At 44.2% G+C, this 26422-nt stretch overlaps 1 protein-coding gene across 1 annotated transcript in view; it reads right to left on the bottom strand.

The window, feature by feature from the left end:
• Window positions 1-26422, bottom strand: part of myo15b (myosin XVB) — a 452296-nt gene that overhangs the window by 150848 nt on the left and 275026 nt on the right. The window contains exons 41-44 of the mRNA XM_073026589.1: window positions 23295-23537; window positions 20262-20355; window positions 7776-7895; window positions 7009-7225 (exon numbers count right to left, since the gene is read on the bottom strand). Coding sequence (XP_072882690.1) covers window positions 7009-7225; window positions 7776-7895; window positions 20262-20355; window positions 23295-23537 — 674 coding nt within the window. The remainder of the gene's footprint in view (window positions 1-7008; window positions 7226-7775; window positions 7896-20261; window positions 20356-23294; window positions 23538-26422) is intronic.

The raw sequence follows: 26422 nt of genomic DNA, 5'->3' as shown, positions 1-26422 counted from the left end.
TCTCTGCTCAAAACCTGTGCCTAGTCACTTCCAGTCTTCTCTGCTCAAAACCTGTGCCTAGTCACTTCCAGTCTTCTCTACCCAAAACCTGTGCCTAGTCACTTCCAGTCTTCTCTACCCAAAACCTGTGCCAAGTCACTTCCAGTCTTCTCTGCTCAAAACCTGTGCCTAGTCACTTCCAGTCTTCTCTGCTCAAAACCTGTGCCTAGTCACTTCCAGTCTTCTCTGCTCAAAACCTGTGCCTAGTCACTTCCAGTCTTCTCTACCCAATACCTGTGCCTAGTCACTTCCAGTCTTCTCTACCCAAAACCTGTGCCAAGTCACTTCCAGTCTTCTCTGCTCAAAACCTGTGCCTAGTCACTTCCAGTCTTCTCTGCTCAAAACCTGTGCCTAGTCACTTCCAGTCTTCTCTGCTCAAAACCTGTGCCTAGTCACTTCCAGTCTTCTCTACCCAAAACCTGTGCCTAGTCACTTCCAGTCTTCTCTACCCAAAACCTGTGCCAAGTCACTTCCAGTCTTCTCTGCTCAAAACCTGTGCCTAGTCACTTCCAGTCTTCTCTGCTCAAAACCTGTGCCTAGTCACTTCCAGTCTTCTCTGCTCAAAACCTGTGCCTGGTCACTTCCAGTCTTCTCTACCCAAAACCTGTGCCTAGTCTCTTCCAGTCTTCTCTGCCCAAAACCTGTGCCTAGTCACTTCCAGTCTTCTCTGCTCAAAACCTGTGCCTGGTCACTTCCAGTCTTCTCTGCCCAAAACCTGTGCCTAGTCACTTCCAGTCTTCTTTGCTCAAAACCTGTGCCTAGTCTCTTCCAGTCTTCTCTGCCCAAAACCTGTGCCTAGTCACTTCCAGTCTTCTTTGCTCAAAACCTGTGCCTAGTCTCTTCCAGTCTTCTCTGCCCAAAACCTGTGCCTAGTCACTTCCAGTCTTCTCTACCCAAAACCTGTGCCTAGTCTCTTCCAGTCTTCTCTGCCCAAAACCTGTGCCTAGTCACTTCCAGTCTTCTTTGCTCAAAACCTGTGCCTGGTCACTTCCAGTCTTCTCTACCCAAAACCTGTGCCTAGTCACTTCCAGTCTTCTCTGCTCAAAACCTGTGCCTAGTCACTTCCAGTGTTCTCTACCCAAAACCTGTGCCTAGTCACTTCCAGTCTTCTCTGCTCAAAACCTGTGCCTAGTTGAATTTCCCCATGGGGATGAATAAAGTATCTATCTATCTATCTATCTATCTATCTATCTATCTAGTCACTTCCAGTCTTCAGTCTCAGTGCCAGAAGCACGATGGCTGTCAATGTAGACAGCCTTTGATGAGAAGCTGCCTTTGGCCATATAATGAGCAGTCCAAATCTCTGGCCTATTTTGTAGCTATAGACCAGTACGGCACAGGAATAGACACTTTGGCCCACAATGTCTGATTCCAATTCAAACTAATCCCATCTTCCTGCACATGGTCAGTGTTCCTCCATTCCCTGCCTGTTCTTGTGCCCGTCTAAACTAGTTACTATTGTACCTGCTTCTACACCTCTTCAGCACATTCCTGGTACCAATCACTCTCTGTGTAAAAAATAACTTGACTCATAGATCTCCATAATCTTTCCCCTCTCTCATCTTAAATCTATGCCCTACATAATTTGTGACTTCCACCCTGGCAAAAGTACTATCTACCCTATCTACACCTCTAATAATTTCACATGCCTTTATCAGGTTCAACCCTCAGTTTACAAACTCAGGGGAAACACTCCAAGTTTGTCCAAACACTCCTTAAATCTATTACTCTTTAATCCAGATAACACCTTTGATAAACCTTTTCTGCTCCAAAGCCTCTGCAACCTTTCTGTCATGGGGCAACCAGAACTGTGCACAGTACTCCAGAAACGGCCTAACCAAAGTTTTACACAGGTGCAACACAACTTTCCAACTATTATACTCAACACCTCAACCAACGAGGGGAAGTGGCCTTTTATACCACCCCCCTTTCAGGGTGCTATGGCTTGTTCCCCAAGATCCTTTATGCATTAGTGCTCCTCAGGACCCTGTCATTAACTGCACATTTTCTTCAATATCTCACACTTGTCTAGAGTCATAGAAAGTGCAGCACAGAAACAGGCCCTTCTGCCCATCCAGGATGTACAGAACCATTTAAACTGCCTACTCCCATGAACCTGCTCCCAGACCGTAGCCCTCCATACCCCTACTATCCATGTACCTATCCAAACTTCTCAACTGATTCTAGATTAAGCTCCACCTGTATTTCTCTGCTAGTATTTCTGACTAGTCTATATCCTGCTGAATTGTTTGACAACCTTTCTTTCTATCCACAGTTCTGCAAATTTTTGTGTTGCCATCAAATTTATTATCAGCTTATCTATACTTTCATAGAAATCATTTATATATATCACAAACAATGGAGGTACCAGCAGTGATTGCTGTGGAACCCCGCTGTTCACAGACCTCCAGACAGAATAGCCCCCTGTCCACCACTATATTCTGTCCGCTATGCTCAAGCCAGTTTTGAATCCAGTCTGTCAAGAGACCATTTTATCTTCTGGACCAGTTTATTTTGAGCTACCTTCCCAAATGCTTACTGAAGTCCACAATAGACTACATTCCTACATTCATCAATCACCTGCATCATCTCCTGAAAGAGATGTAATCAAGTTCAAAAGACATGACCTTCCCTGTCAAATGCCATGCTGGCTATCGCTATTAAGTCCATGCTTTTCCAAACATGTGTAATTCTTATCTCTAAGGATCTTCTAGAAGTAATCTTGCTGATGTAAATCAAATCAAATCAAGTTTAATTGTCATTCAAACCATACATGGATACAACTGCACGAGACAGGGTTACTCTGGGACCGAGGTGCAAAAACATACATGTGCATTCAAAATAATGAGAAAAGAAAAAAAGAACATAGTCACGTAAGAAAACAAGTTTTTAGACCAAGTTCCTAAGCAACAAGTCTCTCAAATTGATGGTTCCTCTCAGTCCAGCCAGTAATTCCACCAATCCACCACTGGAGGGCAGCACTGACAGGAGAGGCAACTGCCAACCGAGCCTAGACGGCTCAAGGACTGAGGCCTAGTCCTAGCTACAACCAAGGGGACACTGCTGCCTTGTCGCCTGTCCCACCACCAAACAAGGGAGGCGAGCTTGTGGCAATCAATGTCCAACAATCACAGAAATGTCCAAGACAGTCTGATGCACCATCAATAACTCTCTCTGAGACGTGAAGGCGAGATATCGGCTTTTATTGACTGGAAGAAAGAACAAGCAGTAGTTGACCACCATACTACATCCTGGAGACTGAGGGCAGGGCTCAGGCCTCAATCGCCTTTATACCGGGGTCTGTGGGAGGAGCTACAGTCAGTGGGAGGGGCCACAGGAGCAGTCAGCAGGGGGGGTGTCCAGACAGGTATATGTAGTTCACCACACAGTCACTCACAGTTTCACTGCATGCCACCTTCATACCAACTCCGGTGCCTCTGAGGTCAGCTGTAATATAGTGGATTATCCCTTTTCCCTACTTAAACAGAGGAACTGCAGGCTACTTTCCAGTCCTCTGGAACATTCCCTCTGGCTAGAAGTCTCTGTAAAGGTCCCTATAATCTCCTCTATTGACTCCTCAATAACCTAGGAAATTAGCCACATAAATATTCTTCAAGCGATCCAACACTACCTCCTCCATGATATTCATATGCCCTAGGATACCAGCATACCCCCCCCCTTCCCTGTTCACTCTATCCTTCATTTCTTTGGTGAATATTGATGAAAAGTACTTCTTTAGTACCTCACCCACTTCCTCTCACTCCAGGCATAAATTCCTTCCTTTTTCTAAAGTGGTCCTAGCTACCCTCTTGCTTTTAATGAATGCCTTGAGATTTTCCCTAATTCAACTCACCAAGGACACTTCATGGCCCCTTTTAGCCCTCCTGATTTCCTGTTAAGTTCTATCTTGCTTCTTTTATATTCCTCAAGGATTATGTCTGGTTTCAGCTTTCTAAACCCTACACATAGTTCCTCGCTTTGACAAAATTTACAACACCTCTCCTCACTTTTCTTCCTCGCAGGAATTTGTTGGTCCTGAATCGTGAATGCTGGCTTTTAAAGGACTCCCACGTGTCAGATGTGGATTTACCCAATGGTATCTGCTGTTGGTTCTCTCTCCCCAGCTCCTGCCTGATACCTTTGTAATGATCCTTCCCCCAGTTAAAGACTTGTCGCTTGGTTACACACTAAATTCAGACAATTCCTGGGAGAAACAATGATGGAAATGTAGAGTACAGGAGGGGAGGCATGCTAATGCTAACTGGACACCTTCTTAGTCCTCTTCTTAGTCTTCTTAGTCCTGTGTATAACAGAGTAAATTTTGAGCCTTAAACTCATATACATCACAAAATGACCACTGAGACGATGCTGACCGATCAAGCACCTACTTGCATTAATTCCATTTTATTTCCCCCCACATTCTCATCAGCCCCTCTCCTCTCCAAATGTTCATTCGACACAACGGAACATTTTACTGACCGGGCAGCATGCCATTGGGTGTAGCAGGAAACCAGAGCACTCAGAAGAAATCTATGTGGTCACAGGGAGAACATACAAACTCCTCACAGTCACCAGCCAGTGTGCCCTAGTGACCTAACCAGCCCACTACATCAACGTCCAGTGTACCCCAGTGACCTAACCAGCCCAGCACATCAGTGTCCAGTGTGCCCCAGTGACCTAACCAGCCTAACACATCAACGTCCAGTGTGCCCCAGTGACCTAACCAGCCTAACACATCAGTGTCCAGTGTGTCCCAGTGACCTAACCAGCCTAACACATCAGTGGCCAGTGTGCCCCAGTGACCTAACCAGCCCACTACATCAACGTCCAGTGTACCCCAGTGACCTAACCAGCTTAACACATCAGTGTCCAGTGTGCCCCAGTGACCTAACCAGCTTAACACATCAGTGTCCAGTGTGCCCTAGTGACCTAACCAGCCCACTACATCAACGTCCAGTGTACCCCAGTGACCTAACCAGCTTAACACATCAGTGTCCAGTGTGCCCCAGTGACCTAACCAGCTTAACACATCAGTGTCCAGTGTGCCCCAGTGACCTAACCAGCCCACTACATCAACGTCCAGTGTACCCCAGTGACCTAACCAGCTTAACACATCAGTGTCCAGTGTACCCCAGTGACCTAACCAGCCCGGCACATCAGTGTCCAGTGTGCCCTAGTGACCTAACCAGCCCACTACATCAACGTCCAGTGTACCCCAGTGACCTAACCAGCTTAACACATCAGTGTCCAGTGTGCCCCAGTGACCTAACCAGCTTAACACATCAGTGTCCAGTGTGCCCCAGTGACCTAACCAGCCTAACACATCAGTGGCCAGTGTGCCCCAGTGACCTAACCAGCCTAACACATCAACGTCCAGTGTGCCCCAGTGACCTAACCAGCCTAACACATCAGTGGTCAGTGTGCCCCAGTGACCTAACCAGCCTAACACATCACTGTCCAGTGTGCCCCAGTGACCTAACCAGCCTAACACATCAACGTCCAGTGTGCCCCAGTGACCTAACCAGCCTAACACATCAACGTCCAGTGTGCCCCAGTGACCTAACCAGCCTAACACATCAGTGTCCAGTGTGCCCCAGTGACCTAACCAGCCCGCCACATCAGTGTCCAGTGTGCCCCAGTGACCTAACCAGCTTAACACATCAATATCCAGTGTGCCCCAGTGACCTAACCAGCCTAACACATCAGTGGTCAGTGTGTCCCAGTGACCTAACCAGCCTAACACATCAGTGGCCAGTGTGTCCCAGTGACCTAACCAGCCTAACACATCAACGTCCAGTGTGCCCCAGTGACCTAACCAGCCTAACACATCAACGTCCAGTGTGCCCCAGTGACCTAACCAGCCTAACACATCAATGTCCAGTGTGCCCCAGTGACCTAACCAGCCTAACACATCAGTGTCCAGTGTGCCCCAGTGACCTAACCAGCCTAACACATCAACGTCCAGTGTACCCCAGTGACCTAACCAGCCTAACACATCAGTGTCCAGTGTGCCCCAGTGACCTAACCAGCCTAACACATCAGTGTCCAGTGTGCCCCAGTGACCTAACCAGCCTAACACATCAGTGTCCAGTGTGCCCCAGTGACCTAACCAGCTTAACACATCAATATCCAGTGTGCCCCAGTGACCTAACCAGCCTAACACATCAGTGGTCAGTGTGTCCCAGTGACCTAACCAGCCTAACACATCAGTGGCCAGTGTGCCCCAGTGATCTAAGCAGCCTAACACATCAGTGTCCAGTGTACCCCAGTGACCTAACCAGCCTAACACATCAGTGGCCAGTGTGCCCCAGTGACCTAACCAGCCTAACACATCAGTGGTCAGTGTGTCCCAGTGATCTAAGCAGCCTAACACATCAGTGTCCAGTGTACCCCAGTGACCTAACCAGCTTAACACATCAGTGGCCAGTGTGCCCCAGTGACCTAACCAGCCTAACACATCAGTGGTCAGTGTGTCCCAGTGACCTAACCAGCCTAACACATCAGTGGCCAGTGTGCCCCAGTGACCTAACCAGCCTAACACATCAACGTCCAGTGTGCCCCAGTGACCTAACCAGCCTAACACATCAACGTCCAGTGTACCCCAGTGACCTAACCAACCTAACACATCAACGTCCAGTGTACCCCAGTGACCTAACCAGCCTAACACATCAACGTCCAGTGTGCCCCAGTGACCTAACCAGCCTAACACATCAACGTCCAGTGTGCCCCAGTGACCTAACCAACCTAACACATCAACGTCCAGTGTACCCCAGTGACCTAACCAACCTAACACATCAACGTCCAGTGTACCCCAGTGACCTAACCAGCCCACCACATTAGTAGAAGATTCCAATGCAGCTGAAACAACGAGATGTAGTAGAAAGTCATCCTCAATGGCCAATGGCCTTAAAAACCAAATATTGGGATGTGTCTGGTGCCCCGCAAAGCTGACATGCTCATCTTGCTAACCTGTTTCGCTTGGGAATAGGAGGCGGCGATAATGGTCGGGTCTGGTACTTCTTTATTATTTCTCGAATTTGGTGACTGGGTTCTGGTCTCTTTCTGATGTTGGCAGTTCTCACTATCTCTTCTTCATCAGTCTTCTCCGTCTCCTTTTCATCGTGCGAGTCTTTGGCTGGGACTACTGGAGGAGGGGGAGGTGGAGGAGGTGGAGGTGGAGCAGTTTCTAAAGGAATAAAAAGAAGACAGTGCTTGAGTTGAAGATTATCTGAAGTTCATTATATCAACCTCAAATAATTGACTATCTTCTGTTCAAGATTCTTTGAAGGGAGGTGGGACAATGAATGAGTGAAGAGAGTGAGCTGAATAGGCCACTGGGGGGATGCGAGGGTTGGTCCATGGTGCGGGGGAGGTGAAGGTGAATAGGTGATCACAGATTGGACAGCCGTTAGTTAACTTGATCGGAGATTGGGAAGCTGAAAGTAGGTGAGACAGAGTGGCTGATTACAGTCTAGTGAGGGCCACTAAACAGTTTACAGTATCAGAACTTTATTCCAGTTTGATTTCAAAGAATGGCTGACCACTTGTTGACAGCACAGCAGAGTGTAACAAAGTTTTATGTGGAATTACCCTGACAAAGGGAGATCTTGGGCTGAGATCCCACCCCCACTACCTTTCACCTCACCCATCCTGACAAAGTGGTCCCTGAATTCTATGCTAGACTTGATCTGAAGTCTGGTCATGGAGGATCAGCGAGCTTCTCCACACTTGAATACCTTTCTGTTTCTCCTCTTTGGAGCTCCCAGATTTTTCAGCTTTCTGCTTCTTTTCTGGTTTCTCTGGTTTGGGAAGCAATATTTTAGACCGATGTTTCAACTTCACACTTTCCTTCTGTCCTGTGGGAGAGCAGAGTGGAAAGGATCAAGAAACAACATCTCACACACATGAAACACCTTGTCTGAAAGCAACAACAAAAGAAAAAATACCCTGACCTCCTTCATTCAACTATTTTGAGACAGATAATATCTGATGTGATAGGTTCCCAGATATTCCCCAGGACCTTGAGGGAAGTTTGTGTAGAGATAGCAGGAGCTCTGACGGAGATCTTCCAGATGTCATTAGAAATGGGGATTGTGACGGAGGATTGGCGTATTGCTCATGTGGTTCCATTGTTTAAAAAGGGTTCTAGAAGTAAGCCTGGCAATTATAGACCTGTCAGTTTGACATCAGTGGTGGGTAAATTAATGGAAAGTATTCTTAGAGATAGTATTTATAATTATCTGGATAGACAGGATCTGATTAGGAGTAGCCAGCATGGATTTGTGCGTGGAAGGTCATGTTTGACAAACCTTATTGAATTTTTTGAAGAAGTTACGAGGAATGTTGACAAGGGTAAGGCAGTGGATGTAGTCTATATGGACTTCAGCAAGGCCTTTGACAAAGTTCTACATGGAAGGTTAGTTAAGAAGGTTCAGTCGTTAGGTATTAATGCTGGAGTAATAAAATGGATTCAACAGTGGCTAGATGGGAGATGCCAGAGAGTAGTGGTGGATAATTGTTTATCGGGATGGAGGCCGGTGACGAGCGGGGTGCCTCAGGGATCTGTTTTGGGCCCAATGTTGTTTGTAATATACATAAATGATCTGGATGATGGGGTGGTAAATTGGATTAGTAAGTATGCCGGTGATACTAAGGTAGGAGGTGTTGTGGATAATGAGGTGGGTTTTCAAAGCTTGCAGGGAGATTTATGCCGGTTAGAAGAATGGGCTGAACGTTGGCAGATGGAGTTTAATGCTGAGAAGTGTGAGGTTCTACATTTTGGCAGGAATAATCCAAATAGAACATACAGGGTAAATGGTAGGGCATTGAGGAATGCAGTGGAACAGAGAGATCTAGGAATAACAGTGCATAGTTCCCTGAAGGTGGAGTCTCATGTAGATAGGGTGGTGAAGAAGGCTTTTGGAACGCTGGCCTTTATAAATCAGAGCATTGAGTACAGAAGTTGGGATGTAATGTTAAAATTGTACAAGGCATTGGTAAGGCCAAATTTGGAATATTGTGTACAGTTCTGGTCACCGAATTATAGGAAAGATATCAATAAATTAGAGAGAGTGCAGAAACGATTTACTAGGATGTTACCTGGGTTTCAGCACTTAAGTTACAGAGAAAGGTTGAACAAGTTAGGTCTCTATTCATTGGAGCGTAGAAGGTTGAGGGGGGATTTGATCGAGGTATTTAAAATGTTGAGAGGGATAGATAGAGTTGACGTGAATAGGCTGTTTCCATTGAGAGTAGGGGAGATTCAAACGAGAGGACATGATTTGAGAGTTAGGGGGCAAAAGTTTAAGGGAAACACGAGGGGGTATTTCTTTACTCAGAGAGTGATAGCTGTGTGGAATGAGCTTCCTGTAGAAGTAGTAGAGGCCAGTTCAGTTGTGTCATTTAAGGTAAAATTGGATAGGTATATGGACAGGAAAGGAGTGGAGGATTATGGGCTGAGTGCGGGTAGGTGGGACTAGGTGAGATTAAGAGTTCGGCACGGACTAGGAGGGCCGGAATGGCCTGTTTCCGTGCTGTGATTGTTATATGGTTATATGGTTCAGAAGGTTTGGAAGAGACAATGGAAGTATGAGTAGGACATAAGATTTCCAATATAATTTGGGTTTGTTCCACTTTTATTCAACAGTTGTATTAACGTTGCATCAGTGACTTTCAGATGGAAGAAGGAAAGCTAGAAAGATCTGGGCTTCTTCCTGCCCATTTATTCAAACAAGGAGATGCAGCCAGGAACTCACTAAATCCGTGCTGACAAGCACCTATTTTCACACAGATCCCACCCACCTTCTCTTCCCCACTTCACCACCAACTCCCACTCCAGATTCTACCACTCTCTTACTTGACAGAGTGGCTAATCAGGCGGTTGGAGTCAGGTTGAGGGGAGGAGGTGGAGAATTGAGGAATTATGCAGTTAATAACTCATCTCCTTTTACCTTAGGCCACAAACTTATCAATCACCCCCGAAGAGTTATTAACTTCAAACTTTCTGCATAATCATTCAGAGAGTTGACCTGCATATGTATGTAATGAGAGCTGTATAATTCATCTCCTTCTATCTTGGGCCATGAACTTATCAATCACACATCTGTGGACACTTTCTAGAAGTCCAAGATCCGTATGCTCCATGACCGCTGGACTGTGAATGTCGGAGGGGACTATGTTGGAAAATAAATGTGCTAGGTTTTCTAATATTGACTCCTTCTACCTTAGGCCACGAACTTATCAATCACCCCTCGTAATGGGATTTCATCTTATCTATAAAGGTGATGGATTTTTCAGAAGTGCCATCTTGGCTTCTTAATTCTCTTACATCCCTTAGCATCTTTTCTCAACTCTTCATTTAGTTTGATTAGTATTTGTATGTTTGTACTCTAAAGTAAACTAAAATCTTGGAATTAGGACCACTCACTATTTTTGACTCCTGGAAGAACCTCATGGATCCAAAAATAAACAGAGATCCAACAATCTGGCACCCAAACATGGAAGGATTACATGAAGGAAAAAGCAGACTGACAAGGAAGCTGTGAGGAAAGACATTCCTCAGTTCCTTAATTGTCTGAAATAAGTATTTTCAGTACATCATTTAAAGGGAATTTAAGACTGAGAGGAGTTGTGGTTGTACAACCTATGTGGGGCCGGAATAAATAATCAGGATCTGATCACAATGGAGTTGTCAGACAAGAGGTTGACAGGAGTTTTAAGATTTTGGACGGATGTTTGTTTTGTGAGTTTTGTGAGATTCTTGACATCGAAAAGATGTCTGAAATTAATACAATGGTCAAATGTTTGTAGCACTGGGAAGACCTTTAGGGGGCAGTTTGAGCAAGCCAGTGGGTGGTGTTAATGGCGATGCTGATCATGTTGAAAGCCAGCCACGCTGACTAGTTCCCAAAAATAGTGATACTGACTCAACAGAGACCTCTAGTGGCTTAGGAGATGATGACAGTAATGAGGGAACAGGTCTGGCAGCCATGGCAAGTCTTGCCTCTGTGGAAACTACGAGAGCGAAAACATACAAGACTGATGATGAAGATTTTGAAAGAAAACAGGAGGTTTATCATTAACCACCTGATCCAGAAAAAAAATTAATAAATGGTCCAGGGAAGTTTCACATCCTAAAAAAGGAAGCTTAAAGACTTGGGCTGAACTTCAAAAGATTAACAATATATACAATTTGCATCCATGTGCTGGCATTCAAAGTTTAGCTACAATGCTAACAACTCAGCAAGTAAACCGGTTGACACGGTGAGTTGAAGATAGCATAGGAGAGGATAAACAGGATTTAGCAGCTGGTTGGGAAGGATAGGGTCAGAGTTAGAAGTGCTGACGCTACACCGAGAAGCAGAAGCTGCCAGGGTGGAAGCAGAGTTAGTAGAAAATGCTGAAGAAATGCATGTTCTGGTTGACGTAAAATCTACTTCAGAAAAGATCAGATTGGAACGCACAAGCAACTATGTCCGATCTCAAATAGACTTGAAGATTTGTTCTTCCTCTCCATACTTATTTGCTAACGTCCCATTTCATGAGGAGTCTCAGAGAGGCCCGATTGCATCACATCCATCCGAGGAAGACAACTTACCCTCACAACTCCGCGATGAATTCAAGAATGAAAGGGCTGATGACAAATACTTCTCGACACCAAACTTACCAGATTTGGCGAGAAGAGAGGCAAAGGCCGAATTCAGAACAGCAAATTCCATAACAGTCATATACCCGCCGACATATTCCCACAGCCCGCATGCCACTTGCAGTCGAACCCATGGCACAGTATTTAGCACGACGAGATCTCGTCTCTTCAGGACTATACCAGTTTGACGATAAACCTGAAAATTACCGTGCATGGTACTCCACATGCACCAACGCTATCGACGGAGTCCAGCTCAGAGCAACCCAAGAGTTGGATCTTATGGCGAAATGGCTGGGGAAAGAATCATGCGAACAGGTGAGACGCATACGTTCAGTGTACTTCAACAACCCCAAGCTAGCCTTAAGCAAAGCATGGGAGAGACTTTGGGAGGGCTATGCGACCCCCGAAATTATTGAAGCGGCACTATACCGACGTCTGGAAAATTTTCCTAAGGTGTCAGCCAAGGACCACACTAAGTTAAGAGAGCTCAGAGATTTACTCATGGAGATTCAAGGCGCCAAAGAAGATGGCTACTCAACTGGTCTAGTATACCTAGATACTCCACACGGGATTAGACAAATCGTGGACAAACTTCCATTTGGGCTGCAGGAAAGGTGGATGTCCATTGCCTCGGAGTACAAGGAAGAGAACAATGGTCGATTTCCTCCCTTTGAGTATTTCACTAGGTTTGTGTGCAAGGAGGCAAAGAAGTGAAACGACCCTAGCCTCATGGGTCCAGGAAGCAGTACAATTTACACCAAGACAGATAAATCCACTTTGAATAATTTCAACATTAATAAACCTATCTCAGTGCTTAAGACTGAAGCCTTTACAACTAACAATGACCCTAGCAAGAATTGTCCATTGCATAACAAACCCCACCCCCTCAAAAAATGCAGAACGTTTAGGGAAAAACCCCTTGAAGAGAGGATTGCCCTCCTCAAGGAGAAACAAATATGTTTTAAATGCTGTTCCTCTACCTCTCACCTTGCTAGAGAGTGTACGATCCCCGTGAGGTGCCCGGAATGTAATAGCACTAATCATGATGGGGCCATGCATCCTGGCCCGTTACCGCAAACCGACAACGCTCCTTCACCCCCATAACAGGACGGCGGGGAGGGAGAGGCTCACTCCAGGACAACTGTTGTCAGCTTGAGCTGCACAGAAGTTTGCGGTCAAGCTCAGTCAAGCCGTTCTTGTTCAAAGATCTGTCTCACTAAGGTGTACCCTAAGGGAGCCAAAGACAAGGCCATCAAAGCCTACGTAATTCTGGACGATCAGAGCAATCGCTCACTAGTCAGTCCAGAGTTCTTTGACTTGTTCAACATTGAGAGTAATCAGTTCCCATACTACCTTAGAACTTAGCTCAGGCAGCGTGGAAACTTATGGAAGGAAGGCAGAAGGCTTCCAGCTCGAGTCCCTGGATGGTAAAGTTGTCATCTGTCTCCCTCCACTCTTAGAGTGCAATGAAATCTTGAATAACCGCACTGAGATCCCGACGCCAAGTGCGGTGCTACACCAGCCACATCTCCACCACATCGCCAAGCACATCCCAGAACTGGATCCAAAAGCAGAAATACTCCTGCTATTAGGAAGAGATGTTCTCCAGGTGCGCAAGGTTAGGCAGCAGGTCAATGGACCACACGACGCCCCCTTTGCGCAACGCCTGGATCTGGGCTGGGTGGTGATAGGAGAGGTGTGTCTCGGCAACGTACACAAACCGACAGTTAACACACTCAAGACCAATGTGCTAGAGAGTGGCCGCCATTCAATTTTTCAACCCCGCACAAGTTTCATGTGTATCAAGGAAGCACGACAAGGCTTTAACAAGCGTAAAGTAACCGACAAGATGCTGGGTCAGTCAGTCTTCGCTCAAACTGAGCATGATAATAAACTTGCTCCATCAGCTCAAGATGCCATTTTCTTAAAAACAAAGGACACCAAGGTCTTCAGAGATGAAGTAAATAATGGGGTCGCCCCACTACCTTTCAGAGAACCACGCCAGCGCTTGCCAAACAACAAAGAGCAGGCAGTCAAGCGGTTCACATCTTTGCAAAAAACCCTGAAAAGGAAACCTGAGATGCAGCAATGCACCCGAGTGACCCACGAGGTACTGTGCACACTAATGGCAGAGGTCACAGCCATTATAAATGCACGACCACTCCTACCCATGTCTTCTGACCCGGAAAACCCCTTCATACTCTCGCCATCAATGCTCCTTACGCAGAAGGCAGGAGCCCCCCCCCCTCCACCAGGGGACTTCTCTGATAAGGATTTGTACACAAAGCAATGGAGACATGTCCAGGCTCTGGCAAATCGGTTCTGGTCTCGTTGGAGACATGAATACCTACCTTTGTTGCAACAGAGACAAAAGTGGACAGAACCCTGCAGGAATCTTCAAGTTGGAGATTTAGTCCTGCTCAGGGACAAGCAAATAGCCCGCAACAGCTGGCCAATGGCCAGAATCACTGCCACATTCCCTAGTAAGGACAGACATGTCAGGAAGGTTGAGTTGAAAACTACCGACCAAGGCGATGTGAAAATTTACCAAAGGCCAGCTACAGAAGTCATTCTACTTCTACCTAAGGACTGATTTCGAGACTGAAGTTTTGTATTATGTTCATTGTGACCTTACGAAGGTCAAGCGGGGAGTGTGTTGCCTTTATGGCATTTGTTTAGTTTATAATATTTTCGCTTTAGTAATTCATTTGTTAGCACTTTTTAGTTAAAGTTAGGATTGTTTAAAGTAAATTCGTTGTCTGTGATATATCGCGGCATGCGATGACGTCACACCCGGTTTCGCCGCGTCTTGTGGGAAAATACCGGTTTGGAGAAACGGGAAGAAGGGGGCTCACATGTGCAGGATCAGTGCAAGAAAAGCTTTCTTTCTACGCACTAGAAACATAGTGAAGCAACGCCGTAAGTTCATGAGATAATCGATATGTTGAATTAAAATATTAACGCTGATTCTGTTAAAAGTAATGACTGTTGATAAGGTTTATGTTTTCGTTAGTTAAAGAGTTCCGGATAGTTTGTGTTGAAGTGTATTTAAAGCAGTCAATGGCGTAAGTAGATTCTGACTATATGTTGCATTTTAATGTAATGTAGTTGTTGTAGTTTTACTTTTGCAAGTATTTACGATGTAAATGTGATATCAAGAAGGAAACAAATACTGTACAAATTTTGTATTGTTTTATCAACAGTTTTCACCATATGTTAATGTGGAAGAGTGAACAGTAAACGGTTAATCTTAATGTGATCCTGTTTTCATTGACGACGGTTTACCTCGGTGTTTAGTTCAGCGTTCTCTTACACCTGAGCGAGAACACTACAGAAGGCATGGTAAGTCCCAAACCAGATTGATTGGAAGAAAGTGGTTGATTGCAGACAAAAGGCTTCAGAGGGAGTTTCTGAATTGGAAGACCACTATAGGACAGTGTGGCGCAATTACTCAGGAGTCCCAGGAATAAATGCAGATAATATCAAAGATTCGAAATATGGCCTCTCAAGTCAACTTTCATGGATGGTTTGAAACCAGATGTTGCCAAAATGACGAAGCTAACAAAAGCAAATTGGAGTGAAATTGCTCTTTTCCTACAGTGAACTGGTATAAGCTGGCAAACAAGTGGAGCGGGGTATCAACATCTAAATAATATTGGTACAAATGGATCAACAGTCTCCACCTGCTAACCAATAGAACAAGTGGAATTGGATATGCAAATTATGTGGTAGAGAGGACATTGGACAAGGTCTTTTTGGCATAATAAATCAACTTCACCACAAGGTCAACAACAACCTCAACAGCAAGCTGAACCCTCTACCTCACAAGGGAAGGAGAACATTGAATGGATGGTACAATTGCAAATATAATGGAGATGTTGTAAAATTTGAAAAAAATGACTAGCCTCTTGCAAAGGTAGAGCAAAAATCAGATGGCTTGTATGCACTGTTGTCAGTGGACTTTTAAAAATTCATTTACAGGATGTGGGTGTCACCAGCTAAGCCAGCATTTCTTGCCCATCACTAGTTGCCCTTGAGAAGGTGCTGATGAGCTGCCTTCCTGAACCACTGCAGTCCTCGAGGTGTAGGTACACCCACAGTGCTGATAGGGAGGGAACTCCATGATTTTGACCCAGTGACAATGAAGGAACAGTGATATGTTTCCAAGTCAGGATGATGAATGACTTGGAGGGGGATTTCCAAATGGTGGTGTTCTCCTCTTTCTAGATGATAGTGGTCGTGGGTCTGGAAGATGCTGCCTTAGGAACTTTGGTGTGTTGTCGCATCTTGTAGATAGTACACCGGGTATCAAACAAATGGGCTGTCTTGTACTGGATGGTGTCAAGTTTCTTGAGTGTTGATGGAGCTGCACTCATCCAGGCGAGTGGCGAGTATTCCATTACACTCCTGACCTGAGCCTCGTAGATGATGGGACAGGCTTTGGGGAGTCAGGAGATATTTATATGGCTAGACCAGTTTAGTTTCTTGTCAATGGTAACCCCAGGATGTTGATAGTAGGGGATCCAGTGATGGTGATGCCACTGAGTGTCAAGGGGCGATGGAAAACTATGACGATCATGACTGTTCAAGAATAATAACGTCAAGATGAAGCAAATTATCAGAAAGAAGTGCCTTTGTTGAACCTAAATCTGGTTCTGTACACTGATGGCTCCTCAAACATTGAGGGAGGAAGTTGAATGGCTGGTTGCGCTGTTGTCACAGAAAATGAAGTGACGGCCCCAGGAAGCATGGTTCCTGATAACTCTGCACAACAGGCAGAACTGAAAGCTTTGAATGAAGCCTGTAACCTAGCAGAAGGAAGATCACCTAACATCAACACCAATTCTTAATATGCTTTCAGAGTCGTTCATGACTTTGGAAGATCATGGAGACAAAGAGTATTTCTCACAGCCATGGAACTCCAATCAAGAATGGCAAACTAGTATGAGAATTTAAGGAAGTCATGAAACTACCACCAGAAGTTGCAGTATGAAAATGTAAAGGTCACTCTAAAATGACCACAATGGGAAGCTGTGGAAATGATAAAACTGCAAAAAGGGCCGCAAGAGAAGGAATAAAGAAAATCAAAGAAATAGAAGAAAACCCGATGACTGAAAGCAAGTAAAACACTGCATCACAGATGAACATGAGAGATACTTAAGAAATGCAAGATCAATGCTCAGTAAAGAAAAGTGGTATTGGATGGAAAATGGTGGGTTATTAAACAACAGTGAAGTAGGGAAATACAGCACTAGCCATAGACTGGTAGACCTAACTGAACTGCTTCCTTACCTGACACAGCAGATACACTCCTTAAGACACACGGGAGTGCAAAAGATGGTCAACGGATTCTCCTAATGTTGGTAGAATCCGAAGTTCCGGGTGTAAGCTCGATAAACATGTCATGCCAGAAAACAAACTCTGGATCAACGGAGAAGCTACCTCAGCTAAATATACCTGCCCCATTTGGTCCATTTTTACATCTACAAGTGGACTACATTATCTTATCATAGTGCTAAGGGTATTCAGATGTGTCAATAATAGTGGACACATTTTCAAGATGGGTGGAAACTGTCCCAGCACGAAAAGTTACTGCCACACCAAGGAACGCATTTCACTGGAAATGTTTGTCAAGAATTGGTGGAGGGAGAGGTAGTGTTGAGGAAATGGGTACGATACAGAACAACTCAGACAAATTAAGAGAATAGGCAAGAAAGTGGCAAATGAAATACAATGCTGGAAAATGCATGGTCATGCACTTTGGTAGTAGAAATAAATGTGCGGGCTATTTTCTAAATGGGGAGAAAATCCAAAAATCTGAGATACAAAAGAACTTAGGAGTCCTTCTGCAGAACACCCTAAAGGTTAACTCGCAGGTACAGTTTGTGGGTGAGGAAGGCAAATGCAATGTTAGCATTCATTTCAACATGTCTAGAATACAAGAGCAGGGATGTGATGCTGAGGCTTTATAAGGCACTGGTGAGGCCTCACCTTGAGTATTGTGAACAGTTTTGTGCTCCTCATCTTAGAAAAGATGCACTGGCATTGGAGAGAGTCCTGAGGAGGTTCACAAGGATGATTCCAGGAATTAAAGGGTTATCATACGAGGAAGGTTTGATGGCTTTGGGTCTGTACTCGCTGGAATTCAGAAGGATGAGGGGGACCTTACTGAAACCTTCCAAATGTTGAAAAGCCCAGACAGAGTAGGTGTGGAAAGGATGTTTCCCATGGTGGAAGAGTTTAGGACAAGAGGGTACAGCTTCAGGATAGAGGGGTGTCCATTCAAAACAGAGATGCAGAGAAATTTCTTTAGCCAAAGGGTGGTGAATGTGTAGAATTTGTTGCCAGGTGCAGCTGGGGAGGCCAGGTTGTTGGGTGTATTTAAGGCAGAGATTGATAGGTTCTTGATTGGACATGGCATCAAACATTATGGGGAGAAGGCTGGGAAATGGGGTTGAGGAGGAGAAAAAAAGATCAGCCATGATTGAATGGTGGAGTAGACTTAATGGGCCAAATGGCCTAATTCCGCTCCTATGTTTTATGGTCTTATGGTCTAATTATGTCGACTGATGAACATTGAATGGTCTTTTCATTGCCACATCAGACAAGTTGAAAGAATGAATGGCTTCATCAGACAACCGTTGACTATGTATCACAAGGAAGGTCTACCTCGGCCTAAGCTCTTCCTCTGGTTTTATGCAACCTCAGAGCAACTCCAAAAAAGAAAACAAAATTGAATCCATTTGAGGTGGTGACGGAACGACCTATGTCGCTACTGGGAACTCTCTTTCTCAGAGAGACTGATATCTGTTATGTCAGATAGTTTGTTGGTTATTGTCCAAAATGAATACAGGCTGTTCAATCTGCTTCTCAACAGATTTCTGTTGTTTGGAGTGGTCCATTGGAAGGAGGTCACACCTTGATTCCTGGTGAGTGGGTCCTGGCCAAGACACCAGATAAGGAGCCATTGGGAGCCTGGTGGGAAGATCCTTAGCCAGAACTGTTAATTACCAATCAGTAGTTAAGGTAGAAGGAACAAGTAAGAGGATACATGCCAGCCACTGCAAAAGAGCTGAAGTGACTCCAGATTAAGGCATGTACTGAGGGAAGGCTTCAAGCATGACCTTAATCATTGGACACCATTATCATAGTCTACATTTTTTTGTGTTTGTTTAAAAGTGATTACTCTGAATTTTCAGATGTGACTCTGCCAGGATCCCTTATAGAATCCAAAGAGAGGACTGTTGGAAACCACTGCCTTTTTTAAACAATACTTTTTATAAGAATTGTACTTTTTAAACAACCTCAAGTATTTTTTGCACTCACTGGAAGGAAGTGGTGTAGCAACTAAATTAACAGTCTAACACCGTTCTCATTTTTCACTGGCTAAATATTAGCACATTGCCCATGTGATGTAATTGTGTTAATTATGTGGACTATTAACTAATTCATTCTTATCTAAGGGATTTCGTTAACTTACCTACTTTAGATTATTACCTTGTCTTCGATTTTTCAGAAGCGCCATCGTGGCTTCTTCTTTATTCTTTTGTCTTAGCATTAATTCCCCTCTTAGTTTCTCAGCTCTTTATTTAGTTTGCTTAGTATTTATGTATGTTTGTGCCCTAAAATAGACTGAAATCTTGGAATTAAGACTGCTTTCCATTACTTAGGCAGAACCCTAAGGATCAGAAAATAAGCAGAGATCCAACAGTGTTCACCATCCCTTTTCAGATGTTGTCTCACCTGCTTTCTGCACCTCTTCAAATCTGACTGCCCAAGAATGTGAACCACTCACAATACTTATCAATCATCTAGGCTACAGATAGAAGGCATGGTCCAGAACCTGCATTACTTCGTTTTATTAACAGTAAAAAAAAAGCAAGTATCACTGTGATTTTCATTGTGTCCCACAAATAGTGCACTCCTCAATCACAAGCTTTCAAGAACAGTGTTACTTGACGTTTCTATGTGAAGCCCTGTGGTGATCGTTTCAGCACAGTGCTCTTCTGTTACAATAATGCATGTTCTTGCATCCTTCGCATTTAGCTTTATAGCTGCACCCTCAGCTCCCAGTTTTTAAAAGGATGAACAACATCTTTAAAATTATTTATTTGCAGAGAGTTTTTGAAAAGAAATTACTAAAATCTATTGGGATGATAGTAAAAAGATTAATCTATTTTTTAAACACAAAGTACACTGCAGATACTGGGGTCAAAGCAACACGTTCAACAAGCTGAAGGAACTCAGCAAGTCGGGCAGTGTCTGTGGAAACGAGCAGTCAACGTTTCCACGGATGTTGCCCGACCTGCTGAGTTCCTCCAGCTTGTTGAACGTGTTGCCTTAATCTATTTTTTGACTTTCATCTCAAAGAGGTGGGAGTGATAAGAGAAGACAACATCCCAATGGGAACAGTTAAACGTTTTAAACAGTTGGAAGATTTTTACTGGGTATGAGCATAAAATGTTACTGAATCATGGCGTAAAGAGTCGAGAGATGGATTAGCCACAAGCTAACTATGCAACAGACCAAGGCCAAGAGCAGAATGTCCCCCAACCATTCATGGCATTCTGATGCTCACCGATTTTCAGGAAAAAAGCTCGTTTCTGCTGAAAAGATTCAAATTGTTCCAAGTCCATCTCCTCAACAGCATCTTCCTTAGCAGGTGGAATGACCTACAAAAAGAGGGGAGAGAGAAAATACCCAATGTGATACAGCCAAATCACCCTCTCCCTGGCAACTTGGAGCCAGCCAGATGGAGTAGAATGTGATTCTCAGGAGAGAAAGTCCAGCTTGTTCAGAGAGAATCTGCACATTCACTACCTCCAAAAGTGCCTTTGAGATATTGAAACGATTTTGAAATTTAGTCATTGAAATCATGTAGGAAACACAGAAAACAAATTTGCACAAAGCAAGATCCTGTCTGGAGGGGCATATGCACTTGCTCTTAAAATCCTGGCATGATAGAAGTATATGCACTAGTGCAGTCATCCCATCCATGTTTTTAAATGATTACTGTGGGCAGACGAGGTGGGCGTCAGAACCCTTATGAATGGCCTCGATGACCAGATCATCTGTTTTAATGATGAGGGTGCCATACCTGAAATGCTAAAGAATACAGATACACCAACCTATAACAAAAGCAAATGGAATGGTGTTTTTTTTTTATTGCAAGGGACAGGATACATGGGTAGGGGAATCTTTCTACATTTGCACAGGACATTGGTGAGATTGCTCCTGGGGAAACTGTACAGGTTTGAGGGGATGAAGACAGTTCAGAGAAGGTTGATTACATGGATTTTTGGATTGCAGCAGTTGTCAAGTGATGAAAGGTTGAGCAGAATAGGCATATGCTGATTAATGTTTTGAAGACTGAGAGGTGACCCCCATCCAAACATACAAGGCTGTGAGGGAGCCTGCTGGGAAAGATGCTGAGGACATTACCCTTCTGGGAAAATCTAGAACCATGGATGACCATTTTGGGATAAGATAGATCCGATGAGGAATTCCATCCCTCAGCGGATCTGAAAAGCCAAGGAGACTAACCATTGCCCATTGTTTACAACTTGGGCTGAGATGGGTAGGTTTGTATAGGGCAAGAGAGTGAAAGCAAGACCAATAATCAGATCAGTCATGACCTTACTGAATGGCAACCTGGGTTCATGAGACCATGTGACCAACCCTGGTTCATTTTCCTAATAACATTGGTTTGCAGAAGTCAAATGGAATGTTGGCCTTCATTGCAAGAGAGATTGAACTGCTTATGCTGCAGCTGTACAGGGTTCTGGTGAGGCCACACCTGGAGTACTGTGTGCAGTTCTGGTCTCCTTACCTGAGGAAGGATATACTGGCTTTGGAGGCCGTGCAGAGAAAATTCACCAGGTTGATTCCAGAGGGTGTTAGACTATGAGGAGAGATTGAGTTGCCTGGGACTGTACTCGCTGGAATTCAGAAGGATGAGAGTAGATCTTATAGAAATATATAAAATTACGAAAGGGATAGATCAGATGGAAGGAGGAAAGTTGTTTCCACTGGTAGGTGAGACTAGAATTATGGGGCATAGCCTCAAGATTCAGGGTGTAGATTTAGAATGGAGATGAGGAAGAACTACTTTTCCCAGAGGGTGGTGAATCTGTGGAATTCTCTGCAAAATGAAGCAGTGGAGCCTGTCTCAGTAACTATATTTAAGACAAGGTTGGACAGATTTTTGTATAGTAGGGGAATTAAGGGTTATGGGGAAAAGGCAGGTAGGTGGAGATGAGTCCATGGTCAGATCAGTCATGATCTTACTGAATGGCGGAGCAGGCTCAATGGGTCAGATGGCCGACTCCTGCTCCTATTTCTTATGTTCTGTAAAGAATCAATTGACATTTGTGAAATCCTGCCTGCTACCTGAAAAGGAATCTGTCATCAATGTCTTTATGTATCTCTGAACACCTACATCCCTGGAGGACAGCTACAGCTCACGCCGCCTGAGGAAAGCTACAAGCATCTGTAAGGACATGCAATCATTTGTTTGAACTTCTTCCATTTGGCAGATGTTATAAGATTTTCTATGCCCACACTTCCAGATTGAAAAATAGCTTTTTCCCCAGAGCTATAATTGCTCTGAACCAGTCGATCAAGCATCATCCATAAATTTGTTATATTGCTACTTTTAATATTGGTTTTATGGCTGTCATGCATCTGAGTTGTGCTTTTGTACTGCTGGACATTGCTTGTACTGGCTGGTTACTTGATTTTATTTGTTGTTTTTATAGCATTGAGTACGAGAGTTGCAAACTCATTGTTGCTGTATTGGTGCATGACAAATTGTACTATGCAATGACAATAAAGATATTTAAATTTCATTATTAATATCATAACACAAATCACAAAACACCCCAATACAGTTGGCCAGTACCCACGAATGCATTTATCTTGTAATGCACCCCAGTGATTCACAATCAAGATGTCCTATTGAGGAATAGTTGAACAGTTGGCTCTCCCAAGCAAAGAGGAAGACTCTACCCAACCCTCACTCACCTGACACATGAAAAGGAAGAACCCAAGTCCAGAAAATTACTTAGTCTCGGAGCTAAAGACCAAGCTAAAGATCTACAGGTGAAGCAATGGTACCCGTTCTCCTCCTCCCTTTGCTCTGTTCGGGTCCCCAGACACTTTCTCTGGGTGAAGCAATGGTACCCGTTCTCCCTTTCAGGTCCTCGGACACTTTCTTCAGGTGAAACAAATTACTTGCTCCTCTCTCAGTGCAATGCACTGAATTAACTGTTCACAGTCTAGTCCTCTTTAAAATGGGAAAATCATCATTAAGTCACTCCTGTCTCTGGGTCACTTAACACTTTAACTCTCTGCTTCACCCCACCTTGACCTCGTTTTGGTGACACCCAATGTAAGCTCAAGGAACCTCACCCCTTCTTCTGGCTCAAAACATTACAGCCTTCTGGACTCAGTATTAAGTTTAACAGTTTCAGATAATCAATGTTTCCACAATTTTCAGGGATCCTTTCCAAATTTCCAGCATCCAAAAGTTTTACTTTTGAAGCTGACATGTTGATTCCCTGTTTTCTGAGGTAGAGGAGGAAAGAAACACTACAATAATAAAAATAAATACCACGTTAGTAGGAAACTGCTCCTTCTCTTTGGGAGGAGTTTTACGGATGACGGGTTCCTCCTTCTCTTTCGGCTTCACTGGTTGTTTGGGTGGATCAGGTAGGACGGGCTTTGACTTGGTCTTAGGTGTAGTTGTGGGTTTTGTTGGCTTTGAAACAGGTTGTGTCTCCTGTTGTAATTCCTTTTGCCGTTCCCTCTGTTGTTGCTGGCTTATTGACATGGCCTGCATTGTCATCTGCTGGGCCTGGGGAAAGAACACATTCTTGATATTAGGAAGTAACAGGCAAGTTATTTCAGTTTAGAAATTCCACTGAAAATTGGCATATGCATGCTTAATTGAACATTGAATTGAACTGACTTTATTTCTTACATTCTTCACATACATAGGGAGTAAAATCCTTATGTATGTCTCCATCTAAATGTGCAATTTATAGTAACTTATAATAAATAGTATGTACAACAAGGTAGTCAATATAACATAGAAATACAATTGTTTCAGTATGAATTAATCAGTCTGACAGCCTGGTGGAAGAAGCTGTCCTGGAGCCTGTTGGTCCTGGCTTTTATACTGCGGTACCATTTCCCAGATGGTAGCAGCTGGAATAGATTGTGGTTGGGATGACAGGGGTCTCCAATGATCCTTCGGGCCCTTTTTACACACCTGTCTTTGTAATTGTCCTGAATAGTGGGAAGTTCACATCTACAGATGCACTGGGCTGTCCGCACTATTCTCTGCAGAGTCCTGCGATTGAGGGAGGTACAGTTCCCATACCAGGCAGTGATGCAGCCAGTCAGGATGCTCTCAATTATGCCCCTGTTGAAAGTTCTTAGGATCTGGGAGCCCATACCAAACTTCTTCAACCATCTGAGGTGAAAGAGGCGCTGTTGTGCCGATGTGTACAGACCATGGGAGGTCCTCGGTGACGTGGATGCCGAGGAACTTGAAGCTGTTTACCCTCTCAACCCCAGATCCACTGATGTCAGTAGGGGTTAGCCAGTCTCCATTCCTCCTGTAATCCACAACCAGCTCCTTTGATTTTGCGCCATTGAGGGAGAGGCTGTTTTCGTGACACCACTGTGTCAGGGCGATGACTTCTTCTCTGTAGGCCACCTCGTTATTATTTAAGATAACTGACAGTAAGTCCGGGATCCAGCTACACGAGGCAGGGTGAAGGCCGAGCTCTCTGTCAAGCCTGCAGGGAATTATGATGTTGAATGCTGAACTGTAATCCAAGAACAGCATTCTCACATAAGTATCCTTCTCCAGGTGTGTAAGACTATTTTCAGAGAAGGGTTAACTTTATTTGCCATAAACATTTACCTGTATTAGGAATTTGTTGTGGTGTGTTGTCATGACTGGCAACAAAAAATAACACCATTCAACAATTACAAAGAATAAAGGATTATATAAAACATGGTTAAAGTCCAGAAAGGAATAAATATTGTACATAGATACCAGCATGTATTTGCAAAGTAAACAGCATTGTAAACAGTGGTTTAAAGTGTTTACAGTGCAGTAACTGAGAAAATAGCTAAAGGGGGTGGGGGAGGGCTAACTGAAATGGCTGATCAGATTAAACTGCCTGGATTCCCTGGAAATGCTCCAAACAGAGCAAAATTCACTGCATAATGTCATTATACCTGATGCAGAAACTGTACCAGACCCACAAGGGAAGTTCCTGCTGGAATCTCTGGACTGGCACATAATGACATGGTTACTCCACTTCACTCCAGGAAAAGTCCATTTTCAACCTCTACTGGGAACTAGCAGTGAGACGTCAATAAATTTCTACACCAGTCTCAGGCTGCAATAAACACTCAGCCACTTAATGCTTCAATAAAGAGAAATCTCTCCAACAAAGGGATGTAGAACCAAATTAGATGGTATTTTGGATAAAGAGAGAGTTCAACAAATTGGGAATGATGTGTAGGCTCATTTCATTTGAAGGGTCATAGAATGACAAAGCACTACTGTACATAAACAGGCCATTCAACTCATCTATTCCTTGCCAACCTGGTTTTCTACCTAGTCCCATCTACCTGTACCCGGAGTATAGCCGTTCATACCCTGCTCATCCATGTATTTATCCAAACCTCTCTTGAATTTTGCAATTGAGCCGGCATCCACCAGTTCAGTTGGCAGCTCGTTCCATACCCACACCACCCTCTGAGTGAAGAAGTTCCTCTTAAATATTTCACCTTTCACCCTTAACCTATGACCTCTAGTTCTAGTCTCACCCAACCTCAGGGGAATAAGCCTGGATATATTCATCCTATCTAAACTCAGAACTTTGTACATCTTCCTTCATTCTCCTACTCTCCAGGGAATAAAGTCCTAACTTATTCACTCTTTTCCTATAACACATTATTCTAAATTCAGCCTCAACAATATCTTATACAGCTTCAACATAACATCCCAACTCCTGTACTCAGTGCTGTAATTTATGAAGGCCAGTGTGCCAGAAGTTCTCTTTAGGATCTATTTACCACTTTCAAAGAATAGTGGATCTGTATTCCCAGTTCCCTCTGCTCTACCACACACCTCAGTGCCCCACCACTCACTGTGTAAGTTCTATGCTGACTTGTCCTCCCAAAGTACCACACCTCACACTCTCCACATTTGAATGGCTCAGTACTAAACAAGGACTGGCTTTACTTTCGGTGGCATGGGGAAATGAGAAACACAAAAAATTCTGCAGCTGGTGGGAATCCAAAGCAGCACACACAAAATGTGGAGGAACTCAGTGGCTCAGGCAGCATCTATGGAAATGAATAAACATTTCCTAGAAGGTGATAGGTGAAGCCAGGTGGGTAGGGAAGGTAAAGGGCTAGAGATGAAGGAGTCTGATAAGGAGATTGGACCATAGGAGAAAGGGAAGGAGGAGGGGACCTGAGTGGGGGTAGAGAGAAGTGTTAGGTAGGTGAGAAGAGGTAAAAGGTCAGAGTGGGGAATAGAAGAGGAGAGGAAGAGGGAATTTTTTATTACTGGAAGGAGAAATTGATATTCATGCTATCAAGTTGGAGGCTACCCAGATAGAATTGTTCCTCCACCCTGAGGGTAGCCTCAGCATAGCACAAGATGAGACCAGGGATCAGCATGTCAAAACGGGAACGGGAATTGGAATTAAA

This window comes from Hemitrygon akajei, chromosome 22 (genome assembly GCF_048418815.1).
Source record: "Hemitrygon akajei chromosome 22, sHemAka1.3, whole genome shotgun sequence".
In the NCBI taxonomy this organism is placed as follows: Eukaryota; Metazoa; Chordata; class Chondrichthyes; order Myliobatiformes; family Dasyatidae; genus Hemitrygon; species Hemitrygon akajei.
The sequence above is the reverse complement of the archived record's forward strand: the minus strand, read 5'-3'. Positions and strand labels throughout refer to the sequence as shown.